General features: G+C 43.5%; 1 protein-coding gene across 3 annotated transcripts; it reads left to right on the top strand.

Moving 5' to 3' along the window:
• Positions 1–69: 69 nt before the first annotated feature.
• LOC5516689 (spermine synthase) lies at positions 70–9,566 on the top strand. 3 transcript variants are annotated; one of them, XR_007306540.1, is made up of 11 exons: positions 70–302; positions 1,752–1,854; positions 3,461–3,603; positions 3,979–4,070; positions 4,359–4,513; positions 4,770–4,859; positions 5,221–5,332; positions 5,713–5,792; positions 6,667–6,782; positions 7,234–7,417; positions 9,167–9,566. XR_007306540.1 is itself a non-coding variant. In XM_048721846.1 (10 exons), exons 1-10 carry the CDS (start codon positions 124–126, stop codon positions 7,271–7,273), a joined length of 1,110 nt encoding a protein of 369 aa, XP_048577803.1. In that variant the 5' UTR covers positions 70–123; the 3' UTR covers positions 7,274–7,504. The 3 variants fall into 3 exon arrangements, 2 of the variants coding, with proteins under 2 accessions (XP_048577803.1, XP_048577804.1); XM_048721846.1 differs by lacking the exon at positions 9,167–9,566 and having other exon boundaries at positions 7,234–7,504; XM_048721847.1 differs by lacking the exons at positions 5,713–5,792; positions 6,667–6,782; positions 7,234–7,417; positions 9,167–9,566 and adding an exon at positions 5,471–5,503.
• The last annotated feature ends 1,124 nt before the right edge of the window (positions 9,567–10,690 follow it).

Here is a 10,690-nt window from a genome sequence, read left to right as displayed (position 1 = left end):
AACATCGACCAGTCGACGATATAATAACGACGGCTTTTGATTGGTAGAAAGATGATCGGAAGTGTGTTTTCCAAACGCGCACGCAAAGGCCAATGCGCTAAGGCACGTTTTTGGTTCGCAAAAATGTCGATCCTCCACGATCTGCTAGACTTCTCCGATGTTACACTCGATTTCGCCAACAATGAATCTCGGAGTAAAGTTTTCGAAGTGCTGCGGAATCACAAAGCAAAGGGGCCGATCATTTCTACAGAGCTAGAGGGAGAAAGAGGTTTCATGTTTGTATTTGTTGGCCCAAATAGCGGGTAAGGGTTAACATATTCGACACTTTGATGTTCGAAGTGTATAAATACACGAGAGCCGGGAACGCATGCCCAGCAACTTACTAGCTACCCGGCAATTTTTATAATTTGTAAAAAAAATAGCCATATGAGTCATATTTATCGATTCAAATCCATGTAGTTTTGTTAAAAACTTGGATGCGTTTCCGATGCAAGAAGCGTTTTATATTTAGAGTAATTCGCAAAAGCTGTGCACACCATAACAAAGAAATTCGAGTCGACACATGGAAAAATTTCGAGCGAACGAACCTCACGGGAGCTATTGTCAGGGGCGTAGCCAGGGGGTGGCCAAGGGGGCCCGGGCCCCCCTTCTAGCAGCCAAAAATACAGAAATGTATGAAACATTGTCTAAAACACAGGAGAAGATGCATTGAAAGTGCCTTTTGGGCCCCCTCCTGTTTAAAATCCTGGCTACGCTGTTGATTGTCAAAACACTACATACCCGACAGGTTTTTTTTTTTTTTATCTCTAAAACATTAACTAATCTCAAAACGTGTATATTGCTATTTTTGCTATTTTAAAGGGCGATCTTAAATCGCTCTTAACTACCGATAATAACTATATATATAATAGCTTGGTAGCTGTCAGGTTTCTAGGCTTTTGAGAACCTTGCCTGTGAGTTAACTTGCGGCTTTATGTAAAAAATATGAATCATAATCACTCCAGAAATGATGTAAATTGCTTTAAGATTCTCATTCAGGATTTTTCCTCGCTATTTTCAGGCTGTCAGGTATGTAGTGTTTTGTCTACTCAAATTTCTTGTTATAATTCCGCAGTAAAATACTAGACAACACAAAGACGAGAGTTTGGCACAATGAGAAGTTTATTGAAAGATAATACAATAAAAATGGTGAAAGCTGTACTGAAAAAAAAAAACAATAGACGTATCAGCCCATTGTTAGGTTGGGGGGGTGGGAAAGAAAAATAGACTATAGTATATAGACACATTAAATCAAAGTCCATTCGCTAGCACTAGCTGGAACATAAAAGACAATATCCGATTACAGTGTGAATAATACAGTACCAGCCTCACTGCCATAAAAGGAAGCGCGAATTAAAGATTTTAATCTAGTTATCAAAATAGCCCGGTGTGCCCAGCTTTTGCAAATAGCTCCAAATAAAAATATTTAAAGGGGCAGTGTCATGCTTTGCACTAGCTCTCTGGCCCCAACACAATAAATTTCAGTCCAATTCTTATATTGACTTATGAGCCTTTGGATATGTGGGTAACTTAAATTCAAAGGAAATGACCACAGACTGTTAATAAACATAGTTTTCAATAAAATATTGCATTGACAGCTTAAAGTTCAATGGTTTGTAGACAATTAGAAGCCTACAATAAATACTATCTCCAGAAATGTGCACCCTATTAAAGTTTTCTCAGCATGACACCTATTTGATGTTTTTGACCAGGCATTGGACTCTGCGTAGCTTCAAGAATGGCCATGCCTGTCTGGATATTGTAACTGTTGGAGCAGAGAGTAATAACAATGATTGGTATAATAATAGATATGAGGTATGTTTTATAGCTTTTTAAGCAATTAAGCAAGCAGACAAGTGATACATACACACTAGATCAACAACAATGTAAAGCTTAGAAACAATTTGAACTTCTTTTCAATTGCTCGCTTTGTGTTTATTGTTATTTTCTTGGTGACAGAAATATTATTATCTATGGAACAAAGAAGATTATCTTCTATTAAACAAAGAGGATTCGTTTGGCCATAAACAGATCATTTTAAATCTTTATTAGTTATCCTTTTCACATTTTTCTTTTGTTTAGGTAGACTGGTCCTATTTGCAGGGCTTCTGGAATTACGCGGAAAAAAACTAAAAATTACGCGGGATTCTTTGCTAAATTACGCGGAAAATCAATCATTACGTGCTAAATTACGTGGGATTTTGCAATACATTTTTCTTTAAAAATCAAAATTTTGCGGGATTCTTTACTGAATTACGCGCTAAATTACACGGAACATTAACTGTTACGCCCAAACTACATTTTGTACCGAAAGAAAAGTTTTATTTTTGAAAAGGTTTATTTTTGCGCGAAAATATCTTAGGCGAGTTTTCATTGGCTCCTAGCCACCAGCCAATTAAGAAAGGTATTTTATTATTAGTCCTAGGCCTTCACGGTTTAGCAAAGGACGCCTAGTCATTTTATAAGTTTTCGAAATTCAGTTCGAAATATCGCACTCTTACGAAGAATATCTGTTTTTTTTTACGAGAAATAGAGGCAAGAACCCTAAAGAAAACACATCAGCTGTGCACTTAAATGTTTTGTCTTTCAAAATCTAGCCAAATTACACGGGATTACACGGAAATTTGTGGATTACGCAGAGAAAGCCAAATTACGCGCTTCCGCACAAGCGCCTAATTCCAAAAGCCCTGTATCAGTCAAGTGGGCACTTCTTCCATGCCCCCCTTCCCCTGACTATGGATCCCCCTTCCCTGACTATGGGTCCCCCCTTCCCTGACTATGGGTCCCCCCTTCCCTGACTATGGGTCCCCCCTTCCCTGACTATGGGTCCCCCCTTCCCTGACTATGGGTCCCCCCTTACCTGACTATGGGTCCCCCCTTACCTGACTATGGGTCCCCCCTTCCCTGACTATGGGTCCCCCTTTGCCCGACTATGGGTCCCCCTTCCCTGACTATGGGTCCCCCCTTTCCCCGACTATGGGTCCCCCCCTTCCCTGACTATGGGTCCCCCCTTACCTGACTATGGGTCCCCCCTTACCTGACTATGGGTCCCCCTTCCCTGACTGGGTCCCCCCTTCCCTGACTATGGGTCCCCCCTTCCCTGACTATGGGTCCCCCCTTCCCTGACTGGGTCCCCCCTTCCCTGACTATGGGTCCCCCCTTCCCTGACTATGGGTCCCCCTTCCCTGACTATGGGTCCCCCTTTCCCCGACTATGGGTCCCCCTTCCCTGACTATGAATCCCCCCTTCCCCGACTATGGGTCCCCCTTCCCTGACTATGGGTCCCCCCTTCCCCCGACTATGGGTCCCCCTTCCCTGACTATGGGTCCCCCCCTTCCCTAACTATGGGCCCAACTTATGCCCCTTTATCAGTCTTATGTTGTTTTTGTATTATTCTTTAGTGAGTGTGTTTAATGTCTAGGAAAGCAAGGCCATTAAGGAGTCATTGGCAAAAGTATTTGCCACAGAAAAGAGTAGGGCTCTTCCGCCTATCATACGCAAAGGACCCTTAAATCCCTACTTGCCAACAGTTGACAACCTTATAATGCAGTATGATATAGATAGGTAGGTGTAAGTGTTAATCTCCTTGTCTCTCTTGGGGCCCTTTCCCAACCCCTTTCTCATGAATCCCCCCTCCCCTTATGCCTAATTTGTTCATTAACCTGCATTACCCCTATGAAGCTTGCTTGGTTTTAATGTAAAAAGGGCACCAAATTTAAAAAAAAAAGAATATTTATAATCTGGGACTTTTGTAAGAGACATATGTCAAAAACTGAAAATAGCAATTCTGAAATATGAGCCCCTTCTCTGTATTAAGCCCCCCACACACACACATGCGCGCGCGTCCACACAATAATTATTAGAGCTTTTACTGTACCTACCTCAAGCTGTATTATTGGTAAAGATGTAAGATTTGATGCATTTTTTTTCTATTCACAGGGAAATTGTAAATGTGGACTCTAAGTACCAGAACATTAAAATCCTGCATTCCAACCAGTTTGGAAATATGCTAGTGCTTAATAACGATATCAGTAAGTACAGCCTTGTGTTTCAGAATCCAGAGTCGATCCACATTAAGCTGCTGTAGTAGCATAACATAGCTGTCAACTTACCTGCATTAGGCTCGCTGGTTGACTAGTAAAGTTTATGACAGTGCTTACTTTTGTTGCTCAATGCCTCGCAATTGGTTTAGTTTGCAAACTGGTTTGTACTGTATCTGGTCCTGATAATCATCTGGGGCCTGCATCAAACTTTTTAGGGCCAAATAACATTTTAACATCTCATTTTCACATTATCTGTGTCTTTGACCTTCACTCCAGATTTAGCAGAGAGTGACTTAAGTTATACCAAAGCTATCACTGGTAATGGTAAAGAGAACTACAAGGATAAAACAGTGCTGATTCTTGGCGGTGGAGATGGGGGAATTTTGCATCATGTTCTAAAGGAGGAACCCAAGCAAGTGATCATGGCAGAGATATCCTTACTATTTAAGCTGGCTTTTCACTAGGAAAGGAATCTGGCATAAGCTGGAAGCAGAGATGCAGTGATCGTGTTTGAACAAAAATCGTCGAAAGGAGATGCAAGCTTCATCCTCCACTTGCATGCTTTGCGCTGATTCTCACAATGCAAATTAAGCATCGCAATTTTAAGTATGTGCAAACATTAAGCGGAATAAGGTATATTTCATATTTTTGCCTGCATGCTGGTTAATTTCCTTGACAAATTTGCACATTGACCAGATGGTAGTGGACCTTGCTGTAAAGCACTTGAGAGGAATATGTGGTGATTCGATGGATTCCTTAATTGGACCAAACTACGAGGTACGTAAGTTGTATAACAAGACTACTGACAAGCTGTAGAAAAACTAGGTGGATTGTTTAGACATAGTTGAAACAGGGAATTAAAGTGAAACAGTATTGTGTTGAGCACCTCAAAGTAAACAAACATTTGGTTATATCTACAGGCACATACACAAGGGGGTGCGCAGTTTGTGCGTGCACCTCCCTTGGAGGCAAAAAGTGGGTCATTCCTTATTAAGGAATATTCAAATACTATGCCTATTCCACATAATATCTATGACTGTGAACCCCTCCCCCCCCCCCCCCTTGGCCAATCCTGGGAATGGGCCTGGTTTACATGAATTTTAATTAGCAAAGGCATTTTTTTTCTTGATGTCATTAGGTAATTATTGGAGACTGCGTTGAGATCATGAATAAATGCATCAATAAAGGAAAATTATTTGATTATGTTATCAACGACCTGACAGCCATCCCGATAACTACTGAGGCTAGAGGTAGGCGCACCTTAAATGCCTTTTAACCTTCATGCCTTACTACAATGCCATAGTGCCCATATTCAGTTATATTATCTTCCATTCTGTATTGTGAATTACCCTGCTAGCAGAGCTTTTTTCCTGTTTGTTTCTTTCTAGCGAAAGGACAGAAGTGCGACATGGATAAATAAACTGATAGAAACAGACAGGAAGGAAGCTCTACTAGCAGGACATTAATTAATGGATCTTTACAGGGTCATACAGTGGTTATATTAGAGAATGTTGATTATTTTGATAGCAACTTAATATTGTAGATGTACCATTTTATATCAGGAAACATTTGCGTTTCAATATTGTGTGAGTATTTGCAAACTTTGAAGCTCGTTATATTAATTTTGTAGGCGACCAATGGGACTTTCTGCAACTAATCTTGGACCTATCTATGAAGGTTCTCTCTCCAACGGGGAAATATTTCACGCAGGTACAGTAGGCCCTAACGGGTTGGAGGTTGTGAAAATAAGTCAAAGTTATGACTTTGTCATATACCGTAAACGGTCTAATAAACACCACCTAACTAAGGAACACCTAATATCTAACGAACACCCACCACTCCAAGAAGTTTGTATTGAACACCCCTCTCTAACAAACACCCCACCTATTAAACGCCCCCCCCTACCCTTCCCCGCCCCCCTCCCAGCATAAAAACAAACGACATAGGATTTCGGGTAATATAAATAAAATTTAATTGCCTAATCTAAGCAAGTAGCGTCTTGCTAAATGTAAAAAAATTGCTTGCTACACAGGCTTTAATTTAACGTGCTCTTGACTGAAATTAAAACCCTATTACACTTAGGTTTGTTATATTTTTAGGTAATAATGAAGCCCCTGTCTAATAAACGACCCCTATCTATTATTCCTCGAATTTTCTTTAATCCCAATCAGGCTTCAATTCAACACTTCAGAAAAATACAGATCTGTGTAAGGCACCTTCATCAGCTAAGCAGGGCCGTAGATGGGGGTGGGGCACTTGGGGCATGTGCACCCCCCCCCCTCTCACCCCAAAATTTAGTGAATTGACCAGAAGGGGCATGGCTGTACCCCTCCAATATTTTCTTTATATTCCTGTATTGTGCCCCCCTCCCCAATCTTACGTGGTCTGCTACCGCTCTGGCTGAACCAAGTTTATCCAAGCATGTGTTTAAAATACTCGGGTACATATTTTTTTTTACATTTATCTAGTTCAGTTAGATATAGAAAAACAAGGCCTTTATTTTGGGCTGGTGTCCGTTAGTAGAGCCCAGCTTCCTATGAGCATTTGACCACATGCACTTATGTTTGTACGGTTATTGTTTCAGGGCAATAGTTTTAATGAGCTTGACTCCCTGACAATGTTTGAGGGTCAACTGAAGAAGCTAGAGTGTCCGGTGGAGTTTACCAAAGAGACTGTGTGTGTTCCATCATACCACGAACTGTATCCTTTCACATTCTTTCATTTTACACACAACAATTTGCACTACAGTAGTAGCTGTGGCTAGCTAGTTGGGGTCAACGGACAGCTTTCCTCCCAATCCAGATTTTAATTTTTTTTTTGTGGGCACTTGCGAATTTTCATGTTTACTTTATTCAAGTGTAAAAAAAATTGTAAGGGACCAATATTCTGTGAAATGGATCGTGTGATCTAGCGAGTTTTCTTTGTAATTCCGGTTGAAGTCAACATAACGCCTGTAGCAATACTGAAAGGAATTGGACATTCAGACCTCTTGTGGTTTTCGAAGGTAAAAGCTCCTTTATCAACACTTTGACTGTTTCCGAGCTCTCTATACAATTTCACTAAAATCACTCTTCATTTAAATTCACGCGTCTTTTTAAATGGACCCGATTACTTTTCGCCTCTTAGATACATCACCTTAACTCTCTGCCAGATGGGTCTTCTATGAGATCTGGAAAACCAACAAGTCTTAACAACAAGAGAGAAACACATCTTAGTTGCTATCAAAAAAATCATTCAAATTGATCTGTGTAAATGTGAATATTGTACAAATGTGTGGGAACACCAATAGGCAATGACATCACAGAAAGGTGGCGCTGGAAATGCCTCAGGACTTGGTAGGGCGGGACCTGTAGCTCTTTCATAATAACATTTATAATATTATTATTTAGTTAAATTTTCTATGATAAACCCATTATTGCCAATCAAGATTCACAATTTCTGTGCCCATATTACAATCAACTTTGTCTCCCCAAACCAGCTACCTTCTCCTTTACCATCCACCATACCAGCTTCCCTTTCTCCTACCATCCACCCTACTAGCTACCCTCTCCCCTAACATTCACCTTACCAGTTGCCCTTTCCCCTACCATCCACCCTACCAGTTGCCCTTTCCCCTACCATCTACCCTACCAGCTACCCTCTCCCCTAACATCTACCCTACCAGCTACCCTTTCTCCTACCATCCACCCTACAAACTACCCTCTCCCCTAACATCCACCCTACCAGTTGCCCTTTCCCCTAACATCCACCCTACCAGTTGCCCTTTCCCCTACCATCTACCCTACCAGTTGCCCTTTCCCCTACCATCCACCCTACCAGTTGCCCTTTCCCCTACCATCTACCCTACCAGCTACTATCTCCCTACCATCCACCCTACAAGCTACCCTCACTCTAACCATCCACCATACCAGCTACCCTCTTCCCTACCATCCGTACCCTACCAGTTACCCTCTCCCCTAATATCCACCCAAAAGCTACCCTCACATCCAGCCCCCTACCAACTACGCTCTTCCCAACCATCCACCCTACCAGCTACCCCCACATCCAACCCCCTACCAGCTACGCTCTCCCCTACCATCCACCCTACCAGTTGCCCTTTCCCCTACCATCCACCCTACCAGTTGCCCTTTCCCCCTACCATCCACCCTACCAGTTGCCCTTTCCCCTACCATCCACCCTACCAGTTGCATTTTCCCCTACCATCTACCCTACCAGCTACTCCCTACCATCCACCCTACAACCTACCCTCACTCTAACCATCCACCATACCAGCTACCCTTTCCCCTACCATCCACCATACCAGCTACCCTCTTCCCTACCATCCGTACCATACCAGTTACCCTCTCCCCTAACATCCACCAAAAAGCTACCCTCACATCCAACCCCCTACCAGCTACGCTCTCCCCTACCATCCACCCTACCAGCTACCCCCACATCCAACCCCCTACCAGCTACGCTCTCCCCTACCATCCACCCTACCAGCTACCCCAACATCCAACCCCCTACCAGCTACACTCTCCCCTACCATCCACCCTACCAGTTGCCCTTTCCCCTACCATCCACCCTACCAGTTGCCCTTTCCCCTACCATCCACCCTACCAGTTGCCCTTTCCCCTACCATCTACCCTACCAGCTACTCCCTACCATCCACCCTACAACCTACCCTCACTCTAACCATCCACCATACCAGCTACCCTTTCCCCTACCATCCACCATACCAGCTACCCTCTTCCCTACCATCCGTACCCTACCAGTTACCCTCTCCCCTAACATCCACCCAAAAGCTACCCTCACATCCAACCCCCTACCAGCTACGCTCTCCCCTACCATCCACCCTACCAGCTACCCCCACATCCAACCCCCTACCAGCTACGCTCTCCCCTACCATCCACCCAAAAGCTACCCTAACATCCAACCAGCTACGCTCTCCCCTACCAGCTACCCTACCATCCACCCTTGTACCCAACCATCTTGACACAGCACAAGAACCTGTAAAGATATCACCCCTTTAATGCTTACAGATTAAAGTACCAGTCCTTCCCCTGAAAGATGATTAATATAGATCCCCCGCGTTTATGTTATAGACATTGGTCTACAGGCACAAAATGTTGATGGCTCAAACCTGCCAAAGCGTCACCTAAATACCACAGGAGCCCGGTATCTGGTTAATAGCCCATTGCAGACTGATCATGCTTTCTGTAAATAATTAAATTTGCTAAACTAAGCTTTGTTGAGTAAGTTACAAGTTTCAATTGATCCAGTGTTTATATCTCAGTATACGATCAGTGGTTCCTTGTCTGAGCATGCGCATGCAATTAAACATGACACGCCGCAGCATTTCCATATCCCAGGTGCTGCTTCCAGCGGTCATCATATGGATCCCTAAACCAGATACTGAAAAAAATAATAATAAAAAGTAATAATTCTTTTACTGTTTTAGATTAAAATAACTAACCCAAATACCAAAGAAAGGAAATGTTTGCTGACATGAGGTGTTTTAATACGCGCTTGTTTTAGCCAATGCCCCCCCCCCCCCCCTCGAAAAAAAAAACTTACGACCACAACCCTCGCCAACGGCAATTCCCCTCACCTCCCCACTTAGTTCCCTTTGAAGAAACCGCTGACATCGAAGAAGGAGTATCAGACACGAGATTATCGGGAACTCCGCTGGCCATAATAAGCGCGGTCGCCTTTTGGACAGCGGAAGTGCTTGGATGATATGGCTGACCATGATGCACCGCGATCTCTGCTGACGAAGAAGTTCATGGAAGCGTCGATGCCGAAAACCTCGTGTTCATCCGGATGAGCAGCGATCACACCAATAATGTACTCGTCCAGCTCTGAAGAACCTAAATGAAATAAAAAAAAAATAAAAAAGGTTTGAGAAAATGAAAGTATAACGCTCTCCGGCTAAAGTTTACTAGCGCTTCGTGTGTGCTATAAACAAACAGGTCGCCTCATTCCAGACGTGTCGGTTTAAAGGATCCGTGGGGGTCATTTAAAGTTCACAAGATTAAATTAATAGGAGAGAAAAATGTATGAAATATGGGGGGGGACAGCATAAAGTCGCGGGGTGGGAGTAAAAACCCCAAAATCTCGTGTGAGGGAGGGGGAAACCCCAGACCGACCGACTGAGTCGAAGTCGCCCTGCAGTTTTTTTTGCCGATGATGTTTAACTGAGGCAAACCGGCTATGCCATGCTGACGAGTCCTAATAAGGACGAAACAGCTGTCCATGGTTGCCGAACTGCACGGGTAATAGACTGTGCTAGCGTCCCGTCTTGGCCCGACTGGTGCCAGTGTGTGTATGCTAGTGTGCTTCTAAAGTCCACTGTTATCATTAGCAGCAGCAGCATCTTAATCAGTGTCCTCACCTAAGTGTCCCAAAGTCGATCTGCAGATAGTCCGGCTTTTCGATTTCACCCTGCCACCCTGTGAACTCCGTCACAGGTTTATTTAGACGGATGTCCACAGCACGAGACATTGCCTGCGAGTCTGTGCTTTGAATCAGCGCCGCGTCAGGGATTGACCCGGACTCTAGACCAAGGGGACTGATGCAGTTCACTAGAGAGAGGGGGAAAATGGCTAAGATAGGCCAAGGGGACTGAT

The sequence above is a fragment of the Nematostella vectensis genome, chromosome 14 (genome assembly GCF_932526225.1).
Source record: "Nematostella vectensis chromosome 14, jaNemVect1.1, whole genome shotgun sequence".
In the NCBI taxonomy this organism is placed as follows: Eukaryota; Metazoa; Cnidaria; class Anthozoa; order Actiniaria; family Edwardsiidae; genus Nematostella; species Nematostella vectensis.
Note: the sequence above shows the minus strand (reverse complement) of the source record. Positions and strands in the feature narration are given on the sequence as shown.

Coding starts and splice junctions, on each gene's coding strand:
- LOC5516689 (XM_048721846.1), top strand. CDS start 124: ATGTCGATCCTCCACGATCTGCTAGACTTCTCCGATGTTACACTCGAT. Junction 1,855..3,460: donor GGTATAATAATAGATATGAG/GTATGTTTTATA, acceptor TTTAATGTCTAG/GAAAGCAAGGCCATTAAGGA. Junction 4,860..5,220: donor TAATTGGACCAAACTACGAG/GTACGTAAGTTG, acceptor TGATGTCATTAG/GTAATTATTGGAGACTGCGT.